The sequence below is a fragment of the Chelon labrosus genome (genome assembly GCF_963514085.1).
Source record: "Chelon labrosus genome assembly, chromosome: 13".
In the NCBI taxonomy this organism is placed as follows: domain Eukaryota; kingdom Metazoa; phylum Chordata; class Actinopteri; order Mugiliformes; family Mugilidae; genus Chelon; species Chelon labrosus.
This window is the reverse complement of record NC_140346.1, coordinates 29,192,945-29,217,190: the sequence shown is the minus strand read 5'-3', so window position 1 is coordinate 29,217,190 and position 24,246 is coordinate 29,192,945. Positions and strand designations below refer to the sequence as shown.

General features: G+C 41.3%; 1 protein-coding gene across 1 annotated transcript; it reads left to right on the top strand.

The window, feature by feature from the left end:
- Positions 1–1,939: 1,939 nt before the first annotated feature.
- On the top strand, positions 1,940–17,077 carry LOC311498306 (phospholipid transfer protein-like; the record flags this gene model as incomplete). Its single annotated transcript, XM_084558839.1, has 16 exons — positions 1,940–1,979; positions 3,994–4,119; positions 7,054–7,182; positions 7,743–7,827; positions 8,694–8,825; positions 11,937–12,089; positions 12,340–12,391; positions 12,586–12,762; positions 13,854–14,021; positions 15,563–15,604; positions 15,771–15,890; positions 16,031–16,098; positions 16,205–16,235; positions 16,323–16,374; positions 16,471–16,532; positions 16,672–17,077. 16 exons carry the CDS (start codon positions 1,940–1,942, stop codon positions 16,747–16,749), a joined length of 1,515 nt encoding a protein of 504 aa, XP_084414965.1. The 3' UTR covers positions 16,750–17,077.
- Between the last annotated feature and the right edge of the window lie 7,169 nt (positions 17,078–24,246).

Below are 24,246 nucleotides of genomic sequence, written 5' to 3'. Positions count from 1 at the left end.
GTTTTCAAGCTTACCATCTTGTTCTTTTTTCCTGAGGTAGTTCTGTCATAGCTTGGACTTGTATTTTGGGTCATTATCTTGCTGTAGGATGAACCTCTGACCAACTAGGCTCATACCAGAGGGTATTGCATGGCGCTGCAGAATGCTGTGGTAGCTGTTTTGGTTCAGGTTGCCTCTCACTCTGTACAAGTCACCGACCCTGGATCCAGCAGAACAGCCCCAGACCATCACACTTCCTCCTCCATGTTTGACAGTTGATGTCACACACTGTGGAACCATCCTCTCGCCTACTCGACGGCGTACAAAGATCCTGCGTGATGAACGGAAGATCTGAAATTTTGATTCATCAGTCCATAATACCTTCTTCCAGTCTTCAGTAGTCCAGTGGTGGTGTTTCATGGCCCAGGCGAGCCTCTTTGTCTTATTCTGACATCTTAGCAGTGGCTTTCTTGTTGCAACTCGTCCTGTCAAACCTGCAGCTCCAAGTCTTCTCTTCACAATTGAAACTGAGACTTGCTACTACGACCACTATTAAGCTGTGCTCGAAGCTGTTGTTGTTGTAGCCTGAAGTTTCTTTTCTTTGCTATTAATTCAATTCTTGTTGGACATTATGAGCTTCATGGGATAATTATGATTTTCTCAATCAGGCTATGACAAGAGGCTATAATTATAGTGCTGCATGTTTTAATGAGATTTTTATGAGATAAAGTCTCGTGTTTTTTTGTCGTTTGTCATGATGACATTTGTGAAAGTTGTGTTAGCCACTGTTAGCCAAAATGAAGCAATTAAAATGATTATATTAATGACTGTAGAGTCTTTTTCTTCTGTGTTTAATAACGTCAGTAGCTTTTGTAGCATCATTAATATTTGACAGCACAAAATGCAAATTGGTGTGAACTCATTGATGAATGGGACTAAAGTTTTAAAACTGTGTGTACAGACAATTTAGAATCATTTCTGTGCATATGTGCGGTTCATGCATGAGGTTCACTCACACCTACAGCCTATGGTCCACACAGAAAGGCCCCAGGCCGATGGATTCAAACTCAGAACTTTGATGTGAGACATCAATGTTAACCACCACACCACTGTGCCGCCCATAGACATCTGTAATCTGTTCATTTATAACAAAGACTTTTCTCATCATCATATAACAATGAACAGTTTGTGTCAGAAAAGTTGGTTTAGTGCTGGAATTAGTTGATGATGTTCAACAAATACTAATGACTGAAACTAACAAAGATTATTAGACTCAAAACATGTGGTCTTATGTGGTGACAAGTGCAGAAGAACTCATTAGCATCATCTCTGAGAGTTCCTCATTTTTTAGTGAATTCTTAAACACTTCTTCAAAGTGTAACCTCCCTTCTCACTTGACGTCATGACAATGTAAGTTATTGTATCTTTAATGTGGCATAGCTGTAAATATAGGTTTAACACAAGGTTAATATAATGTACAATGATCCTTTGATTTACTGGGATTAATGGTCATATTTATAAAACTAAAGGCTAAATCATGGGTCACCAAACTACGGCCCGCGGGCCGACTCCGGCCCGCCACCCCCCTTTGACCGGCCCCCCAGCCCCTCTGCCCCCCACCACTTGAACCAGCCCTATGAGGCAATCCCCAAAAGTCGTCATGGCCTATTTTTTTTAATTGCTTTTTGGAAAATAATAGCATGCCTGCATCTGGTATTCTGTTGATTTTTTCAGTTAAAAATTGATATTTTCATCACATGCTCGAGATCATAGCCGCGGGAACATATTCTCAGCAGGGGGTGCTGAGAAAAAAAAAGCTCGGCGCTGCAACTCGATACATTAATAAAAATGTTTAGTTTATCCTACAACAAGAACAGAAGGGATTTTGAAAATGAGATAAACGGGTCCAAAACGGACCCGGGCCGGATGAGCCTTTATGAGTCCGCTGCGGGTCCGCGGTATGTATCAATTTGCGGGTCCCAAACGGACCCGCGGCGGAGGTGAGGCTTTAATCGCGGATGCAGCGCAGAGCCACGGCGGATCCGCGATCTGCCTTCGTAGCGGATCTGTTCCTGAGTGCATCTGGACCCCGATACGGGTCCGTTTCGCGGGTCCGTTCCGGAAGCCGCCATACATCCTTTTGCTGTGTGGGACACCATGGCAATATTGTTACGTGCAGCGGTGACACATAGTCAACAGCGTTATTCATTCACGAAGCACCCAGAAAATACACAATGATACAAGTGAAGCATGTGTAGCCTACATGTAGTATACACACTGATATGAATCTCATTATTAGAAATAAAGAGAAAATCATGAAACGCAAGACATGAGATCAGTTCTCAATCGAAAACCGAAAGGAACTTTTAATTCAAAGATAATTCAGAGCTGATTGGTCCTAGGTTTGTAATGACAATGAACCCGGAGCCTCGGCCACATTAATTAAGCGTCCAAAAATCTTAACTTGCACAAAACAATATATTACATACACATAGTGGAACCAGAACAAACAATGTGTCACAGAGTCCGTGTAACTGTTCATGGTGCTGATCACTTTGGCAACAGTAAACAATTTGTCCGTGTAACTGTGGTGCTGAACCTTGCGTAAAGGCGTCGTGCTGCGCGGTTGCAGCATTTGAAAAAGAAACGTGACTTACCGCCTGCATCACACAGCTCCAAATGTGGCCTTCCTCTCCGGGTTGGCGCTGATCAGACTGCGACAATTTATAGTTATTAGTGTTTCCAGTTTTAACTTTTAGCATTTTCTTTTTTTCCCCACTTTTCACTTTATTTCGTGTATTTATTTTTGGGTAAATACATTTTTGGGGTGCAGCACCCCCTGCTGGTGGGGCTGCTCGAGATCAAGCGGTACTGCTCGAGATCAAGTAGTGACAGACAACGTATGCGCAGAGAACTGCCAGTGTTCAGGACAGCAAAATGGCTAGCAATATTATTTAGGTCCTAAATAATGTCTACTGAACATGCTCACCTGGATAGGCATAAGAGCTGGCTAGTTGTTCTATTACTCATGTTATTATAATTTCAATGTTTGTTTTTTTATTCTTTTATTTATTTTATAGGCCTGTTTATTTGACCTTAAGTGCTGCACACAATTATTATTAATATTATTAATAATATCAACAGGCCTACCTATAATCTTTATCTTTATTACAAAATAAATAAATGGAATACCTGTGGTATTGCAAATTAAAACAAAGTGTGAAGACTCGATTACTACTTTTGCAAAACACTAGTAAAGATAAACAAATATGTGCCAGGAATCAAGTGTTGATATAGTTATGTGGATATAGTAGTGGGGATGGCTGTGCCAGGCTACTAATCTCTACTACACAATGCTGGTGGTCATTTTGGTCTGGGTCATACAATTCTATGTTATATAGCTGACCAGGCCCCGGCCCCCCATCACAGTCAGGAACGATAATGTGGCCCCCAGAGAAAAAAGTTTGGTGACCCCTGGGCTAAATGTTACACTAGAAGATGTGAGATATTTTCCTTTTTCTAAATGTGACACTTCAGTCCATCAGTCCACTGTGTTTTAGAGGCTGTTGTAGCTGAGTCTATTAGAAACATGTTCTGCTGGGAAACTTCTGGACCTGGCATTCATTGGTGTGGATGTTACTTAGACATGTAGCACCCACCTAGACCAGACCAGACACCCCCACCCCATAGCAATGACACTCCTTGATGGCAGCAGCCATCCCCAGCAGGATGCAGCCTGACACAGACACACACACAAAAACACTTTAGGAACAACTAAAAAAAAAAACATGAAGAACAGCACAAGGTGTTGACCTGGCCTCCAAATTCACTAGATCCCAAACTGATCAAGTATCTGTGGGATGATCCACAGAGGCCCCTCCCCTCAAAGACCGCCCCGCCTGTTTTGAACCTTTGTTGGACATGGTAACCCTAATCATATCTTTTGAAGTCAGTAAAGAGTTAAAACAGCCCTGATACTTTCAAGTACTCTTTAAATATGTTTCTGTGTTTCAGGTGTCCAGTGTGAACAGTGGAGAGTCAATATGCTGCAGACTGTAGAGGCTCTGAAAGGATCCTGTGTGACCATCCCCTGCTCCTTTGATATAGAGAAGAAACATGACAACAACTTAGATCAGACATGTAAAGCAATGTGGAATAAGAAAAGTAATGATGAAGTTGTGTTTGATACCAAAAGTAGTACACATGGAGAATTGATGGAAGTACTGACAGACAGAGACTGCACCACAACCCTGAATAACATGGTTAGAGAGCACCTCAGCATGACACAGGGCTGAGGGTCTTCATCACAGTGAATCAGTCACAGGAGTGGGAACCTTTCACACTGCTCTGCACCTGTCAGGATTCAATTCAATTCAATTCAATTTTATTTATATAGCGTCAATAACAATACAAATCGTCTCAAGACGCTTTACAAAAACCCGTCCTGAAACCCCCAGAGCAAGCCTGAAGGCAACGGTGGCAAGGAAAAACTCCCTTTTAACAGGAAGAAACCTCGAGCAGAACCCAGCTCATATGGAGGGACCCATCTGCCTAAGGCCAGCCGGGTACAGACAGAAGAAAGAGAGAAGAGAACAGCAAAGAGAGAAGAGAAGAGAACAGCAAGATAAACATACATCTGTCATAGATACACATATCTGACTAAAGTGTACATGTGGAATCTGATGATACAAACTGATGATGTTACATGACAGTTTGAAAATGTAAGAGGAATCATAGGCAGGTTGGAGAATTGTTCATTCAGGTAGGAGTGGATAACTGCAGGATTCCATGAAGACTAGGCAGGCTGATGAGACCACGACAACAGATGTAGTATAGAGCTCCACGGGAAACACACAACTCCAGGCCAGAGATACTCACAAGAAGAGGGGGGAAGAGGGGGGAAGGGGGGGGGAAGGGGGGTGGGACACACACAGCAGTAAACATTCTACATAGTAATAGCACAGAATTGTATGACTAGTAGTAGATAGGAAATTAGAGGGCAAGAGCTCTGTGCCAGAGAAAAGAAAGTGGAGGATGCGAGAGAGGAGAGAGAAGAAAGAAGGAGGACATGTGTTTGGTGCATCGTCCCCCAGCAGCCTAGGCCTATAGCAGCATAACTAAGGGATGGTTTAGTCCAGCCCTAACTATAAGCCTGATCAAAAAGGAAAGTCTTAAGCCTGACCTTAAAAATAGAGAGAGTGTCTGCCTCCCGAACCCAAACTGGGAGCTGGTTCCACAGGAGAGGAGCCTGATAGCTGAAAGCTCTACCTCCCATTCTACTTTTTGAAATTCTAGGAACCACAAGTAGGCCTGCACTTTCAGACCGAAGTGATCTGCTGGGATGATATGGTACAATAAGGTCTTTAAGATACGGTGGAGCTAGGCCTTCAAGGGCCTTGTATGTAAGGAGGAGGATTTTAAATTCTATTCTAGACTTTAAAGGGAGCCAGTGAAGAGAAGCTAAAACTGGAGTAATATGATCTCTCTTGTTAATTCCTGTCAATGCTCTTGCTGCGGCATTTTGAATCAACTGGAGGCTTTTTAAAGAGCTATTTGGACAGCCAGACAGTAATGAATTACAGTAATCCAGTCTGGACGACACAAATGCATGAACTAGTTTTTCAGCATCACTCTGAGACAGGATGTTCCTAATTTTGACGATATTACGCAGGTGAAAGAAGGCAGTCCTGGTCACTTGCTTTATGTGACATTTAAAGGACATATCCTCATCAAATATAACACCAAGGTTTTTCACAGTAGTACTGGAGGCCAAGGTAATGCCATCCAAAGAAACCACATGATTAGATAATGAATCTCTGAGATGCTTAGGACCGAATACAATAACTTCTGTTTTGTCTGAGTTTAAGAGTAGGAAATTACAGGTCATCCAAGCCTTTATGTCTTTAAGGCATAAAGGCTTGGATGACCTGTAATTTCCTGTGATTCGGTTTTCCACCTCCTTTTCATTGTTGGGTGTGTCTGTCGCTCCGTATGTGTTTTCTGACTGGAGGTTTGGACTCTGTTGGCAAGTCACTTGAAATTAACACAGAGCCTATCCCAGCTGTCATTGGTCTAGAGGGGGGGGTCCACCCTGGACAGGTCTCCAGTCTATCACAGGGCTAAAACAGAGAGACACTCACACCTACGGCCAATTTAGAATCACCAAGCATGTCTTTGGACGGTGGGAGGAAGCTGGAGAACCTGGAGAGAACCCACGCAGACACAGGGAGAACATGCAGACTACACACAGAAAGGAACCAGTCGGCCTGGATTAGAACCCAGAACCTTCTGGCTCTGAAGCATGTTTTTATTAAATGTTTTTATTAAAAACATGAATGTCTACAGCAGCTTCAAGGTGAGAAAAAAGGGTGGTCCATGGTGAAACACATTTCTGATGACAAGTCCATAATATCTCATTCTCTCTCTCTCATTGGTTTCTCTGTGAGTTCCTCATTTTTTAGTCAGTTTATAAACACCTCCAGTGTAACCTCCCTTCTGAGGAAGCTGGCTTTTCTACAGACCTCATGAAAATGTAAGTTACTTTAATGTAGAATAACTGTATATCAAAGACTAATACGAGGTTAATATAATGTTCAATGATCATTTGATTTAGTGGGATCAGTCGTCATATTTACAAGTTTGAAGTCAAAGAAAAAGGTCAAACAGTTCCACTGGAAGAGGTGAGATCTTTTCTTTTCTAAATGTGACACTGTTAACAGTACTCTGTGTTTTGGAGACATTGGAGACTCATTCGTTTTATTGTCAGTCCTACCTCTTAATAAAGCATCGACAGGTCTAGAAAGCAGACTGCACAGTTGATCTCATGTTAATATCAGGTACTTTAAAGCTGGACAGGTGACCAGAGACAGACTTCATCAATAGTTCTAATAGACATTCATACCAGTAACATCTGATTCTGTTCTAACATTGACAGTAGAGTCTGGTCTAATCAATGCATGTGTCTTATGTAGAGAAGCTCAATCAGTCGACGAGTAGAAGAACCCAGTCCTTGGTGAACAGTGTTAAACATGTCAGCCCATTGACTGTCTTCACCTTCTTCTTCTTGTATTTCAGGTTTTCTTCTCAGGATGACGTCCTGTGTGTTCACCCTCTCCTTCCTGCTCGCCCTGTTTATCTCCAACACAGCTGCTGTCGATCCTACCGGCGTCAAGATACAGGTCACAGACAGAGGGGTGGATGTTTGTAAGAGCTGCACACTGTAAAACACAAAATCATAGTTTATTTAATGATTGTTCCAGTAAAGAAAGATCTGGTAGGTGCAGAATGAATGTCTATTACATGAAAACATGAGGAGGGCTGCTCAAATTTAAAGTGAATTTGAAACACGAGCAGGCAGGAATGACGTAGAACCTTTGATTTGACAGAAAAGAGAAAAGAGATGAAGAATGAGAGGACGAGCCCACATTCACCAGAGAGGAACAGATATGAGAATAATTATCTGTTTTATTTGTATGATGAAGTGAAACATATCTGTTTCAGAATTATTATTACTTTAAAATACTTTTACTGAAGAAATGATCAGTTTGATCAGTAACATAGTGCATTAAAATAAAATAAAAAAGGTAATGATGAGATTAGACGTAGTAGGAAAAAAATAACTGATCAAGAAAAAACAACAACTGTTTCAATGTACAAAATAATATACTACTTGATAATTACCACCACTGATAATGCCTAAACATGACTTTTAATTTCACATTAATCAGTTGAGGTTCTTTCTTTTAATACTTGTGTTTTTGCAGTGAAGGATCTGGGGCTGGCATGTTTGGACACGTTGCTTAACAGAGACCTCGGTGGCACATCAGGGTGGTTCTATGAAGCTGAAAAGTAAATTAATTCTTCTCTTTACTATGTCTAATGTTTAATAATAAGAATAAGAAAAACCTTTATTCGTCCCACAATGGGGAAATTGCAGTTTGCAACAGCATGCAGAAGTGACACAGATATAATAAATAATAGATATATTGCACATATTAGGAGTGCTCGTTGTGGAGCCAAACAGCAGCAGGAAGGAAAGACCTTCTGTATCTTCACACATGGAGGGTGAAGCAGTCTGTCACTGAAGCTGCTCCTCAGTCCTGTCAGGTCTCCATGCAGGGGGTGGGACTCATTGTCCAGCATAGAGGACAGTTTAGCCAGAACTCTCCTCAGAGGACGATTGATTTTATTTGTTTTATTGTTTTCTAACTCTGTGACAGAAACTGTGACGGCATGTGTACCATAGCAACATGCATCCATGTACATGTGGCTTGGCCTCTAGCAGGGACAGGAAAGTGTGATACAGTAGATTAAGAGAGTGAGTCTCAATCCTCTTGACTGATGCTCAGAGGTAGAAATGTAGGTTTAGGTTGGTGGTGGCCTGATGTAAAGAAACACACTAAGAGCTGGATATTTGTAATCTGATCACTGAGGTCTCTAAAGGTCTTTAAACTGAACAACATGCACAGCAATAAATTACAGTATAGATGTGTGGACATTTGTCCAGCAGTCATAGATTTCCTCTGGTTCCTAATGTCATGATATCTCTAAGAACCTTTCACTTCCAGTGTTTTGATCAGTTCACTTCCATGTTTAATCTACATTTATACAAATAAAAAGAAAACTAGTGACATTGTTCATGGATCATATCTGATCATATCTGTGTCTACTGCTTCCTCTCCTCTTTGCTCATTGTTCTCTTTCTCTCCTCTCAGGGTCACATTAACGAGTCTTAAAGTGAATCCACATGATGTGACTGTTACTTTTGTGAAGAATACTGGTGTCCAGTTTGCAATCAACGCCCTGTCCTTCTCTGGGACAGTAAAAGCATCTGCCATAGGTCTCAGGTATGTATAAAACTTAAAGCCACAAATGCTCCTACACTATTTATCAGATTCAATGTGATGTGTCAGAAACTGAATTCTGAACTTTGAGCTGCAGATCCACTCACCTAATCACTACAGGTGTTTAATACTGTGGACATAGAGGAACTCTCTGTCGTCATTATATATCAGACTCACAGCTGTGGCTTGTGAAAGCAACTACCACCAACAAGAAACCTGAATATAAAACTAAAGAATGACAATAAGAAAAACAGAGTTCAAAGTATAAAGAGTAAAATGTCTGGTTTAATTAGAACCATGTAATGTTTAGTAATAACAGAACAATAATAGAAACTGGACACTGTAGTAGTTCAGACCCATGTCTGAGGAGAGGAGGTTCTTATTGTTACTGTTCATGTGAAGGTTAGTAGAGGACTGCTTATAGTTTGGAGCCATTCATTCAGACATCATCTACTGAATTAAACAAGGCTGAATAAACTAGTGAGCTAGCATTAATTCCATCCAGTTCAGATAAAGCTGACATCATCTCCTTTCACATCAGTTTATGATGAGATATGAGACAAGAACAGAAAGAGGGAAGAGATTCTCTACTTTCTATCAGATGAAACACTGTGAATGAAGTATTTTAAGTTGGTGCAGATTCTTTGAAAAAAAAAACAATGAACATACAGCAAATGAAAAGATAAGTTTAAATAGATTAACATTCAATAATACACAGGATTAGATGTTACAATCCCTTGTGCCAAGATCCCAGGCAAAACACATTTAAAGGCCCTGTCCAACTAAGAAACCCTACCAAACCTATGGTCATGTGATATGACAATTAACCTACAATCTAAATAAACTAAGTAAATGCTGCTGGCTTGTAGGCCCACAGAGCAGCAGAGGATAATTCAAACATTGTGAAACATACGCTAACCAAACGCTGCTGGCTTATATGGCCCGCTCAGCAGCTAACCATAGCTACCAAGCAACACGAAGACATCAGGAACCTGGCCTAAACAACAGCAGTATGCAGCATGTCATTGGGGTTTTCAAGTGGGCACCTCCCTTCACCCATGTTTTGTTAAGTTAGGCCCACGACACCTCGAGAAGGCTTAACAGTGACTTCCAGCGTCCTGGAGTCACCCCCCTCCACACTGCCACTACACAACCCCGTTTTCCTCACCATTCAATGTCTAGCAACAACTAATATTTCAATCATTAGCCGAGTCCTTTTATGAACCACGAGCCAAACAAACAAATCTACCGTGGTTTGCCCTGTTGATGCGGACTGAACCACGAACCAAACAAACAAATCACGTAACAAACAAACAAATCTACCATGGTTTGCCCCGTTGATGCGGACTGAACCATCAAACAAATCGACCGCATCTATCATGATTTGCAAACATATTAAAGTCACGCAGCCACCCTTACCTTTAGCTAGTTCCCCAGCTAGCATGCTTCCTACGTACCCATAGCCACTCGCTCGCTCTCTCTGTTGCCTGGGACATGTTACATACTGCAGTCCTTTGGCTTTTCCCCCGTATGCCCAGCTCGCTCAGAAGAGCAATCGCTGACTATGCCACAAATCCACGGCAGCCCGCTTCTACCGGGCGGACATAAGCTCTCTTACGCTCGTTAGCCTCCTCAACTCTATCTTCCCACAGGACAGTGAGTTCTATGAAATAGACTACTTTCTCTGGCTCAGACCACAACAGCAGATCTGGGGCCTCATGTACGAAGGTTGCGTGTGTACAAAAACATAACGTATGTACTCGCTCACGGAAAAGTTCAGATGTATCAAGAGTGAAATGTCCGGGAACTTTGTACGTGCCTACGCCAACGACGTGGCTGGCGTACGTTGGATTCTACAGATGTCGATCCTTTGGCGACACTTAGAGGTGATGCCGGGAAACTGTCATCATAAAACTCTGAAAACTATTGTGATGTGCACATCAGAGACACACGAAAAATTAACACTGATGAACAATTAACACACCCAGGTGTCTGTAATTATATGAGTGGATATAAAAGCACGCGCAAAGTGGTGCAGAAAATATCGTTAACAACAATGGCAGCTTTAGCGTTATTAGAAGATATCGCAAATGGTGCAATAAGAAGAGAGCGTGTATTCAGAGACAGAGATGATTTACTGGCAAATAATGACAACTGGCTCATCAGCCGCTTTAGGTTCCCGAGGGCAATCCTTCTGGAACTGTGCGCAGAGCTGCAGCCGGCATTGGAGCGCGACACAGCGAGGAGCAATGCGTTGCCTGTGTCCGGACAGGTACTGACCACACTGGGGTTCCTCGCAACCTGGGCATTCCAGAGGGAGCTGGCCGACCGATCGGGACTGAGTCAGTCGACCCTGAGCAGAGCCATGCCAGCAGTGTGGGACAGAGTTATCATTACATACACTTACTCATTCTTATGTTTTCATTTTCTGATCGCGCAGAGAGGGGAATCTCAGGTGCAGGGTCAATTTAAATATAATTTGCATATTTAAAAGGGGCGTGGACAGGGAGTTGCATATTTAATAGGGGCGTGGACAGTGATTTGCATATTTAAAAGGGGCGTGGATAGGGAGTTGCATATTTAAAAGGGGCGTGGACAGAGAGGAGTCGGGTCGTTTTAGAAGGAAATCCACGCAAGTCTTCGTACATGAGGCCCCTGGCCATAGCCAGGTGCTAGCTATCTCGGCTGGAATAACTAGTTGTCCATTTAAATCCGCCCTCATCTCCCAGGCTCCTCCTACTCTTAGCTGTCCCGTGTTATGCCTGATGCCTGTTGGTCTAGCCTTTCCTCCCTTCCAGCCTATGAAAAAGTAAATGTTTACAAAGACCTACAAAAGTAAATAAACTAAGTAAATGCTGCTGGCTTGTAAGCCCACAGAGCAGCAGAGGATAATTCAAACATTGTGAAACATAAGCTAACCAAACGCTGCTGGCTTGTATGGCCCGCTCAGCAGCTAACCATAGAACCTGGAACCTAGAACCTGGCCTAAACAACAGCAGTATGCAGCATGTCATTGGGGTAATAATTCAGAGAGAACAGAAAACTTTTTCTCAGGATTGTCCTCATGTAAAGTTTCATTGCTGAGATGAAGCTTTTTAAACTCATGTGTTGCAGATCAGATGTGAAGTTCAGCGTAACACATGTGAAGATGAACCTTATAGTGAAGCTGAGCCGAAACCAAGAAGGACACCTTAATGTTGAGGTCGAGAAGAAAGACTGTGACATCAAAATTGAAGGACTGCAGATACAGGGCACCAACGTACTGGGGTAAGAAAGACCAGATGAGTTGTTTGGTCAGTTTAATTCCTTCTCTGTTTTGGTTCCACTGGTGTTGATGCTGATATCTCAGGTCCTGTGTCTGGATGTTTCCTCTCCTTTATATATAACTGAAGATACTGAAAATGATGATGTAAATAATTAACATACCATCATGGCTGAATAACTAAATAAGTTAAATAACTGGTTTCTAATTTGTCTGAACCTTCAGCTGGAACATTTTTCTCTCTTTGTTTTTCAGGGCAGTTTTGGGCTGGATTCAAGGAGCTGTCAAGTTCATCTTAAACAAAATGGTTTGTTCCACTTTAATTTGGATAAAAGTCACAGGTTTAAATTCAGCAACAAAACAAAGACCTACAAAAGTTCTGGTTTTAGGGAGTAGGGAGCAGAAAGCAGACAACCTCAAACTAAAAAGAAGAAGAGATCAGTACCTGTCATCTGTTCCTTTAGGACAGGACTAACTGTCTCGTTGTCTTTCTGTCTGCAGCTCTGTTTTGTTGTTCGGCGTAAAGTTGTCCCTTCTATAAACACAATGATGAGGAAGATGACTATGGAAATAAATCTGGGTGACCTCATCAGAGACCGCAACCTCAACATACACATCGACTACTCTCTGAGCAAGAACCCTGAAGTGAAGTCACGCAGCCTTGCTGTGCCTTTTAAAGTGAGAAACTAACATCTACAATCATCTGACACTCAACTCAACATGAGCCCATGCTAGAAAGAACCCCGAAACACCTGTAGAGGAACCAGAGACTGGTCTATTGTACTGTTTCAGTTCTATGATCAACTCTAAAACATGTTTAAATGGTCACATGACTGATTAGCAACAACTTTCACGTTGAAAAATATTTGGAAAAATTTAACCTAAACTCATCTGAGGAGAGCACACACTAAAATAAATGAAATGAAATGAAATGAAATTATATCTACATTACCCCCTTCTATCTTTTGGCACTATTGACACTTAATCACACTACTCCATATATTTATGTATGTAAAAGAGGTACTGGATTGAGACCTCTGAGTAAAATGGAGGACTATGCTAATTCTTTATGACTGCAATCTCCACAGGGTCAGTATGACATCTGATAATGCCAATCAGGAATTCACACTCTTCTGACCATGCCACTGATTTATTATCAGATACTTGTTGAATATGGTTTCTACAAAGAATAATTAAATTAAATATTAAATATTTAATAATAATTAAATACTTCAAAGACAATACTTGACTGCAGTGTGCAGTTAATGGATGGGCTCTTTGTTTTAACTAGATGGTTTAGATGTAATTATAGAAGGATGAGCTCAGAAGGAGTCCAACTATAGATCAGGTCTTACATGTTTCCAACGCCCCTGTCAGAGATGAACCAAAACAAGATCTATCTGGAAGCCAGTGGAGGGAGGCTAAACTGGTTTCATGTGTTTAGTTTTCACTTATAAAAAGAAAGATTCTATCTTTGTTTACCAGAACTGACATTCAGTTTTCTCATAGAGATGTTAAATGCTTAAGCTCTACTTTTACATTTAGGAGTTATTTCTGACCTGTGCTGCAACTATTATCGTTTCATCTTATATCATGTTAAGTATTTCATTAATGGTGCTAACAACACATCTTGTTATTATCAATGTGCCAGAGGCCGCTGACTACCAGCTTCATGATAACAGGAGAATTCATGTTAGTCTCAGTGAAGCGTCAGACAGGTGAAGCTGAACTCCGCTGTGATATATAACTTGTATATGTGTGTGTTTCAGGGCTTGGTGTTCTTCCCAGGGAAGACTGTTGCCACCTATTCCTTTACAGCTGGTGCAGAACCAGCTTTTACAGAAACAAACCGGGCAGTTTATGTTGGTATCTCTGAGTTTTTCTTCAACAGTGCTGCCTTGGCGCTGTACAATTCAGGAAAGATGATTCATGTTGAGGTAAGAACAGTTGGAAAAAAACACACTGAGGACACACCTGAATAAAGTGTTCCCTCAATGTACCAGGTTAAATAGTTGTATGGATTCTATAATGATCACAGATGTATTGTGTACGTTATAGAATCCATACAAATATTTAACCCGACTGATGATGTCCAGACTAAATAAAATGTCCAAAGGTTGAATTGTGTGTACGTTGCCTCCTGTAGTGGAATCAGTAGGATTTTGTAGCCAGATTCCCTTTCAAGAGGTAAGAACCAAACGTGGAACACTTTGGGTTCTTTGGTTCTCCACATATCCAGATGGAGAGTGGGCCTGGTTCTATTTTCACTAGAACCTTTGTGGTATTTCTCTAAACTCTTAGTCCAGTTCTAGTCAAGGGGTTGCTGAATGAGTTCAGAATGATATCATTGCTATCAGGGTGTTTTCTACTATCTGATCTAGAAGACATTTTAGTTTATCACTAATTAATCAGACACAATGTTACTGACACTGAAGTCTGACCTATCCATAGAGACCAGGGTCCATAGAGACCAGGGTCCACAGAGACCAGGGTCAAAGAGGCCAGGGTCCATGGAGACCAGGGTCAAAGAGGCCAGGGTCCATAGAGACCAGAATCATAGAGACCAGGGTCATAGAGACCAGGGTCAAAGAGGCCAGGGTCCATAGAGACCAGAATCATAGAGACCAGGGTCATAGAGACCAGGGTCAAAGAGGCCAGGGTCCATAGAGACCAGAATCATAGAGACCAGGGTCCATAAAGACCACTGTCCATAGAGACCAGGGTCCATAGAGACCAGGGTCAGGAACATTTTGCGTTGCATTGTTACTAAGTTTTGTAAATAATTGATTGTATTGTGGGACGTATTTTGTTGTTTGTGTTAGTTTTAGTGATGGTTTCTAAGAGTAACTTAAAAGAGGACTCTGACTGAATTACCAAATGAATGTGACGACTTGAGTGCAGGGTGGACCCAAAATGCAGAGAGACTTGTAGCCGGTTTAACAAAGGTTTATTTCAGCATCTTCTCTAGGCAATAACAACAACTCAAAAAAACACTTTGGGTAGCGGAGCACTGCAGGCGGTGGTGACTGGAGGCTGGCTGACAGTGAGGACACTGAATCATCTGACGCTGGTGTGGAGGGTGAACCAGGTTTTTATGGAGTGGTGATGGATAGAACTCAGGTGTGCTCTGCTGTGCTCCTCAGGAACAGTGGGTCAGCCACGCCCCCAGGCCACCACCTGCACTGCTGGAGAGAAAAAGGAAAGTCTAAACACAGCCACAAACTATATGAACATAAGACAAAAACTCAGACCATAACAATCAACCTATGAACCAAAGTATATAAACTCAGGGTGCTACGCTATTGGTGAAAGAAGACAGAAGACCTACACCAACATGAAGGAAAGAATGCACCAGACACTTTAGGGTTGAGATTAAATTTAACTTTTGTGTTTTTGTCAAATAACTGTGATTAATATGAAAAAAAAAATAATAATGTACTGCTGCTCCTCTCATCACCTCCTCTGTTCTCCTACACAGAAACTCCCCTTTGGTGTTGAGACGTTTGCTGGATTGCCAAAGGTACGAGTCAAACAAGCTTCAGTTGTTTTGGTTTGTTTCAGCACAATAGACATTAGAGAATGGAGAGGTTCATTTAATGTCTGAGTGTTTCTGGATTTTAATCACAACACACTGAAATAATCAGAAGCTGTCTTCATCTGACTCTGTGTTTCTGTTCCTACTGAAGCCTCCATTTAATGTGAAGCTGTCTGGGGCTCCAATCATCACAATCACTGAGAAAGGATTCTCTGCTGATGTGAAAGTTACAATACATCCTGAAAAACAACCTAAGAATGTTCTATCTGTGGTAATCACACCATCTCACACAGAGTACAGTATACTGTAAAAATGTCATTTAATGCTACGGTACAGTCAACCAGACAGCTGTAAACACAGAGAACCACACTGAGCTGATCTGATTCTGATTTAAGTCTCTGTGTCCTTCAGAGTTGTAAGGTTGACCTGAACGTCAGAATCGAAGGAATCAATCTGGTTCTCGACCCTGAAAACCCCAAGTAAAAACAAAGACACCCATCACACACTCTGCTCTACACTACAGTATGTGTGTCACTCAGTATACAACACAACCATCTGTATTAACATGCTCTAAAACCTTTACAGGTGTGAAACCCAAGATAGATCAAAACTTGTGGTAAGACAACAGTTCAGTAATTAATCTAACACATTTCTCAGTAATAATGCTGATGACAGTAACAGTGTGTGTGATGTGTTTCTGTAGAAGTGGGCTGTGAACAAGGTCCTTCAATTGGGTGCTAAAGTCTATGAAAAGAGTAAGCATTAACAAAGACAGTTAACTGGCATGGTTGATATGTTAGAGATTAAACTGGATTATAATGTGTGTGTGTGTGTAACCTGGTTTGATAAAGGTTTGCCGATACCTCTTCCTGAAGGACTGAGCTTCATAGAAGGAAATATCAAATATCACAAAGTGAGTCTGTTTACAGTTACTACACGTTACTACATGTTACTACCAGCCCACTAGCTCTTAGTGGACTCTAAGTGGTATCTATTACTACATGCATGGTCCATGTAGTTTCAGACAGACTACTGTGTTTACCTGTGTGCAGGGCTTCATGGTGGTGGGAGGAGACCTGAACTTGACTCCCGCCGGGAGGAAGAAGTTCCTGGCGTTATTGGGCCCATAACTGCAGCGTCTCTGCTCTTCTTCCTGCAGCCGTTGTTGTCATTCATTGGTCACGTTAGAAAATGACGCTGGTGTTGATCCTGTTTTCTTACTACTAGCTTCCCTTTAGTGCAGACTGTTAAAGTAAAACGTCAGACACTGCATTGCACTGCAGCCTTTCAGTCACACAGCTCATTTATCAGACTCTGTGTCTTCAATAAAAGCTTTAGCATCAACAGGCGTCATGTGCTGATTGACAGAATTATGCCTCCTTCAGATGGAACATGTCCTCATGGTTATGACATGGCTGGACACATAAAATAATAGTCAGACAATTCTATGTTTTATTTTTGTGTCAAATTTGATGAATTGACATTTATGGTAATTTACTGTACACAGTTTTCTTTTTAATTGAGAACAACATCAACATCAACAAAGTACAGTTCATTGTATTTGACGCTGACACTTCATGACAACAGGAAGATATAATAAACAACAACATGACAACAAGTCATTAGATTACAAAGAAAAACTATCTTTGAATGTTTCATGAATTCCAATCAGAGTCAACAAAAAGCTGCAGTAATGTGCTACAACAGTACAGGATGTTAATACGTCTGGGTTGTTTGGGGGCTTGCTCAACGGAATGAATTCATGTCAATGATAGATAATAATGAGAAAAGATTGTCATGATTAACGTTGAGTCTGAAATTTGACTTTATATCTTATAGTTTAAATTTTTTGTTTTAAATTTTTTTTAATTAAAACCTACCTATAATTAAAACACTTTGACTAATTGTGTAATGTTTTTTACTTTTCTTCTTTAATCTACTTCCTGTATAATTTTCGCGTTATACCGTTGCTGCAAACTGTAAGCTGGTCCTGATATTGGAGCTCACCGTTAGCGTCTCTGTATTTAAATTAAATGAATTTATTCACTAGCGGACTTTTTGACCAGTATAATGTTACACCTGTAGGTGAAAATGATTCTCGTGCCTCCTACTGGTCATTTTATTTTAAAGTCCTTGCTTTCTGTTGGCCATTAAAGATCACATGGTTAGGGTCATAGTTCAGACCAGCCATTTTGGATTTGTTATCTGCATGTCAATATGCTACAGAGCAGTCCTTGTTTAATCCGTCGCATCTGTCCATGTTGAGCCTCAGAGAAGCTTTGTTCATAAGTTTATATTATGTGTTACATCTTTATAGACGAGAATTGATGAATAGTTTGTCATTTTTGTGAAGATTTAAAAACCCTAATAGTAAGATTGCTTTTTTGTCACATGTAGTGCAGCTATCTGTCTAGTTTGTTGTATTTAGCAACTATTAACATTATTATACTGTTTTTTTTTGTACATTAAGACATTTTTTTCTGTATTTATTTTCAGTTTCACAAAAAGAGTCTGGCATTGTAAGAAAGCTACTTCACAAAGATTTACAAGTAAACAGCCTTCAATTTAACTTCCACGTCTGAGTCATCATTAACCTTTCAGTGCCTGGCACGTCTGTTTAGCTATCTGTCACTTTGTGTAGAGCCACACACACATAGTGGACAGAATCATAGACATATATACATAGACGCCTCATTGAGCACTGGACCGTACGTCAACGTCGCCGCCATATTGGAGGAGGCAGCTCTGTCCCGAGAACCAATACAAATTAATGGAATGAACTTTATTAAGCGTCTTCTACAAAGTACTATAAGCATTCACACATTCACACACGAACGTACACTCCTGATCAAAATTTTAAGACCACTTGAAAAACTGCAAGAATTTACATTTTGCACTGTTGGATCTTAAGAAGGTTCTAAGTAGTAGTAAGTAGTCTAAGTAGTGCTTCAAAATGCAAAAAGAAGAAATGGGAGTGAGACAAGAAAAAAATTTGAGTATGCAATTTATTGCAAACAACCATTAAACTGAAATCCACTGTCTGGAATTGGTGTCCATTTTTGTAAACTTCCCTTGCCATCCAACCCCAAATGTTCTCAATTAGATTTAGATCAGGGGAACACGCAGGATGGTTCAAAAGAGTGATGTTATTTCTCTGGAAGAAGTCCTTTGTCAGGCGGGCATTGTGAACTAATTGAAGGAAAAAGCCCCCAGATCATGATGGCGCCCCCTCCACTGTGCCGTGTAGAAAACATCTCAGGTGGGATCTCCTTGTCATGCCCTTAACGTTGGAAGCCATCAGGACCGTCAAGGTTAAATTTTTTCTCATCAGAGAATAAAACTTTCTTCCACCTTCCAATGTCCCATGTTTGGTGCTCTCGTGCAAACTCCAAATGGGCAAATTTGTGCTGTTGAAGGAGACGAGGTCTTTGAAGACGTTTTTTGTTCTTAAAACCCTTCTCTCACAGATGCCGTCTAATGGTTATGGGACTGCAGTTGGCACCAGTGACAAGCTTAGTGTCTTGACGGACAGCCAATTGGATCCTCCAGCTCAGGGCCGGTGAAATTTTTTTGGGTCTACCACTTGACTTTTTTTTCCCCATAACCCTCAGGATCTTTTAAGAAGTTTAAAATGACTGTCTTACTGCGTCCAACCTCAGCAATGGCACGCTGCGAGAGGCCTTGCTGATGCAGCTCAACAATCCGACCGCGTTCAAAGAGAGAAAGCTTTTTTGCCTTTGCCATCAGGAGGTCATGACAGTGTGGGTACCTGACAGAAAATGACACTGAATCCACATTTTTGCGAAGATTTGGGCTTTAAAAGGCTGTGGCCTCAAACTTTTGATCAGCTGATGAGAAGCCTATTTCAGTTTAATGGTTGTTTGCAATAAATTGCTTACTCAATTTTTTTTCTTGTCTCACTCCCATTTCTTCTTTTTCCATTTTGAAGCACTACTTAGAACCTTCTTAAGATCCAACAGTGCAAAGTGTAAATTCTTGCAATTTTTCAACTGGTCTTAAAATTTTCATCAGGAGTGTATATATCCAGGGAACGGCTAGGAACCAAAAGCAACGTCTGTAACACCCTGAGTAGTTAATGTTATAGACGTCGATCTTTTGGTTTCGCACATAAAGTGCATTTAACTACTATGCTCCTCATATCTTTGTCTCTAACAAACTGAAAATAATGAACTGTCCGACATCGAGCCTGCTTCAGCCCTACAGGAAGAAATTTGTGCGGAATTTCTCTCCTCTGCTGATCTTGCGGTGTTATTGGCGATAGTATAAAAACAAAACACCATTTAATTTCGGGTTAAAATGCATTGTAACGCACGTTACTGTCCTTTGTACAGAGTAAAACTTTTTTTTGGAATGCCTTACATTACCGCGGTACAGCAAAAAGCAATACATTACAGTAATTACATTACTCCCAACACTGTTAATCACCTTCACTAACTCTTTATAAACTAAATAAATGAGCTGATGAATGAGTAATGAATGTTAGAGCTGGAATAAAACATGTTTCTGAAGATTAAATAAAGACTTTGAAGAATAGAAGATGATAATAACTCTTTTAAAAACAACTACATTTAACCAGAGCCCTGAACTCTTTCACAGGAAACACCCCCACCCACTGGTTCAGGTACGTGGACGACCCTTGGGTTAAAATCAAGATGCAGGAAGTGGAATCTTTCACACTGCACATCAATGCAGTGGACAGCAACATCAAGTTCACTCGGGAGGACATCAGCAGAGGTAGTCTGGCTTTCCTGGACTGTCTGGTGCATGTGGAGCTCCACCAAAAACTGTCCTAGCTCACTGTGCCCCCCTCCACCTGTCAGTGGATAATCAGTTTCCTGACTGACAGAAGGCAGCAGGTGAAACTGGGTAACTTCACATCCAGCACCTGGTCCCTCAGCACTGGTGACCCCCAAGGATGCGTTCTCTCCCCACTGCTCTTCTCCCTTTACACCACTGACTGCACCTCTAGGGACCCTTCTGTGAAACTCCTGAAGTTTGCAGACGACACCACCGTCATTGGACTCGACGGCGACGAGTTTGCATACAGAAGGGAAGTGGAACAGCTGGTCCTCTGGTGCAGTCAGAACCACCTGGAGCTAAACCCGCTCAAAACTGTGGAGATGACAGTGGACTTCAGGAAAAGACCCCCATCAACCCCTCCTCTCACAATGCAATACTCAACAGGACAGTCCCTACAGTAGAGTCTTTCAGGTTCCTAGGGTCCACAATCGCACGGGACCTGAAGTGGACCTCCCACATAGACTCTGTAAGGAAGAAGGCCCAGCAGAGGCTGTACTTTCTGCGTCAGCTCAGGAAGTTCAACCTGCCTCAGGAGCTGCTGAAAATCATCTACACTGCAATAGTCCAATCTGTCCTGACCACATCAGTCACAGTCTGGTTTGGATCCGCCACCAGACATGACAGGGACAGACTGCAGAGAACAGTCAGGTCTGCAGAGAGGATCATTGGTACCGACCTTCCCTCCATCCAGGACCTGTACCGGTCCCGGGTCAGGAAGCGGGCCAGGAAAATCTCCACAGACCCCTCACACCCTGGTCACAACCTGTTTAGACTCCTCCCCTCAGGCCGGCGTTACAGAGCACTGTACGCCAAAACCACCCGTCACAAGGACAGTTTCTTTCCCCGGGCTGTTGCTCTGATGAACTCTGAGCAGTCACAGAGTGTGAGTCCATCCACATGAAAAATAATCAATAACTCTGCACTATTGTATATACTCACTGTACAATAACATTGGTTTTGTGTGTTTGTGAGCAACGAAGTGCAGGGGCCCAACGGGGCCATGCAACGGAGTTGCAAGGACCCTGTTGTTTTCATACTTTTTATTATTATTATTATTATTTGGTGTCCTTTTAAAATGAAAATGACGTCTAAACATGCACGAAAAGTCCTGAAAATTCTTTCGCCCGAAAACTTTAATGTGTCAGGGCCTCGAGCACGGGCGTGGCAAAATGGCTCTGTAGTGCCATCTACGGACCAGCCCCTGAAGCCTGTTGCATCTAAAAATATGGAAATATGTCACATATATGTAACATCCCAGGACGCACAAAAAAATCAATTGGAGCCATATTCTAAACCCAACAGGAAGTCTGTTATTTTGATAAAACTGTGAAAATTGGACAAAAGTTTTTTTCGTAGGGTGAGTAAATCAGGCATTAAACCTTATCAGATTGACTTCAAAATTTAGAAATAGGTTGTCGAAAGACAGGCAAAGAAACTTAACAAAAGTTTTTGACTTTTGTTGAAGTGGCGTGGGTGTTTTGGCCCCTCAAAGTTTCATGACGCGCCATGAAACAGGAAGTTGCATTAAATGTGCTGTAATTAAGTCCAGAGTGCATCAAACTTTACAGTGTTGTTAATGGTCCCTAACGGAACACATCCATATGTCAATATTCATACAGTTATTGTAGCGTCACCTATTGTGAACAGGAAATGTCTGATTTTGGACAGTGTTTATAATGTGACCTGCTGTTACTGTCAGGATGATTGGATTCTCATCAAATTTTATCAGGACAGACTTATTGCCGTTGTGATGACTTACTGTGAAAATTGTGAGTTTTCGTTAAAATTTGGGCCTGTTCTAGTTGTTAAAGTGAAATAGTTTCTCTGTCTTACTGTGTCCATCATCATTTCAAGTAGTGTGCTACTTTGTCCAGCAGATGGAGCCATACCAGTGTGTGTGTGTTGTTTAAACTTGTAATGATGGGTGTAGCTGTTTTAACATACTTTGATGCCACAGAGAGAATAATTATACAATTGTTTGTTGATGCCACAGACAGAATAAATTCAAAACAGCCAAGACTTTCACTGTCTTACTGATTCCATCATCATTTCAAGTAGTGTGCTACTTTGTCCAGCAGATGGAGCCATAGCATTTATCTCTGGTGGATGTCTGTCTGTGAGTGTGTATGTGAAGCTGTTTTAACATACTTTGATGCCACATAATAATAATAATAATATAATAACATATGCAATTAAAGCTGCAAGCAGCGTTGAACGGGCCCTCGCAATCCACGCCAGTCGGCGTCCGGCAAGGACGGGGTCACCGCAGATCTCAGGGGAAACAAAGGAGTAACAATGCACCGTGGCACGATAGCGAACAGTTCTCCAATGAGAGGCAAAGTCTTCTTGCGTCAAGGATTTATTTTGTCACTCCCAATTGAAGTTTTCCGTAAAACTAAAACACATACAACAAAAGATGATTAAATATAAAATTAAGAATATATCTTAAGTATCTCTAAGTATCTCTTACTTCTCTTTACATCTAGTAAAGACTGACAAATAGGCCGACTGTAAATGTATACATATACAACTACTCCCCCTTTAAGTTTACTAGTCTATATTTTTATTTTTATTTTTATTTTATTTTATTTCTCTACCAGTTACACTTATAGGCTATTGCTTACCTTGTGTGCAAACTACTGTTTAATGTAGAACTTAGCCTATATATTTTTTTTACTACTGGCTGCAGGTACAACAATACATTACACTGTGCATTGTACTATGTATAACTGTGCATGGGACAAATAAAATCTATCTATCTATCTATCTATAACAACGACGGACAATCTCCGCTAGCTTAATGCTAACGTACAATGCGAAACACCATAGACAGGCTAACGGAACTAGCATCGCCATAGCGGCGGCTACACCAAACTCTTTTGAATGTATTGTCTCTGTGGCATCAACAAACAGTTGTATAATTATTCTCTCTGTGTCATCAAAGTATGTGGCTGCAGGTACAACAATACATTTCACTGTGCATTGTACTATGTATAACTGTGCATGAGACAAATGCAACCTGTCTATCTACCTATCTATCGATAACAACAAAAAATAATCTCCGCTAGCTTAATGCTAACGTACAATGCGAAACACCATAGACAGGCTAACGGAACTAGCATCGCCATAGCGGCGGCAACATCAAACGACCGCGACCTTATATAAGCAGGTTACAGCAACACACATGACTACGCATTTATAATACTCACAGACAAATGTTCTCTTAACTCCTGAACGATCATTAAGGCTGAAGTTTAGCTGCAAAACGACTTCTTCTCTTGAAACTACTACTATCGCAATCGCCACACTGCCACCCTCAGGTGGAGACGTGCATGCCAGAAGCGGCAGCACAGATAGTCTCGGCTCTTTTGACTGTATTCTCTCTGTGGCATCAACAAACAGTTGTATAATTATTCTCTCTGTGTCATCAAAGTATGTTAAAACAGCTAAAATCATCATTACACGTTTAAACAACACACACACACACACTAAAAGCCAGCCAGCAGAGAGAAATACTTTGGCTCCATCTGCTGGACAAAGTAGCGAACTACGTGTGCACTGATGATGAAATGAGGGAGAAAGAGCAACTTTTCACTTTCACTACCATAAAAGGCCCTAAAGTTTAACGAAAACTCACAATCTTCGCAGGGAGTGACCATGAAGATCATAAGTATGTCGTGATAACATCTGAAAACAATAAAAATCATCCCGACAGGAATGGCAGCTCATACAACAGACTCTATTTAAAATCAGACATTTCCTGCCCACAATAGGTGGCGCTACAATAATTGCATGAATATTGACAT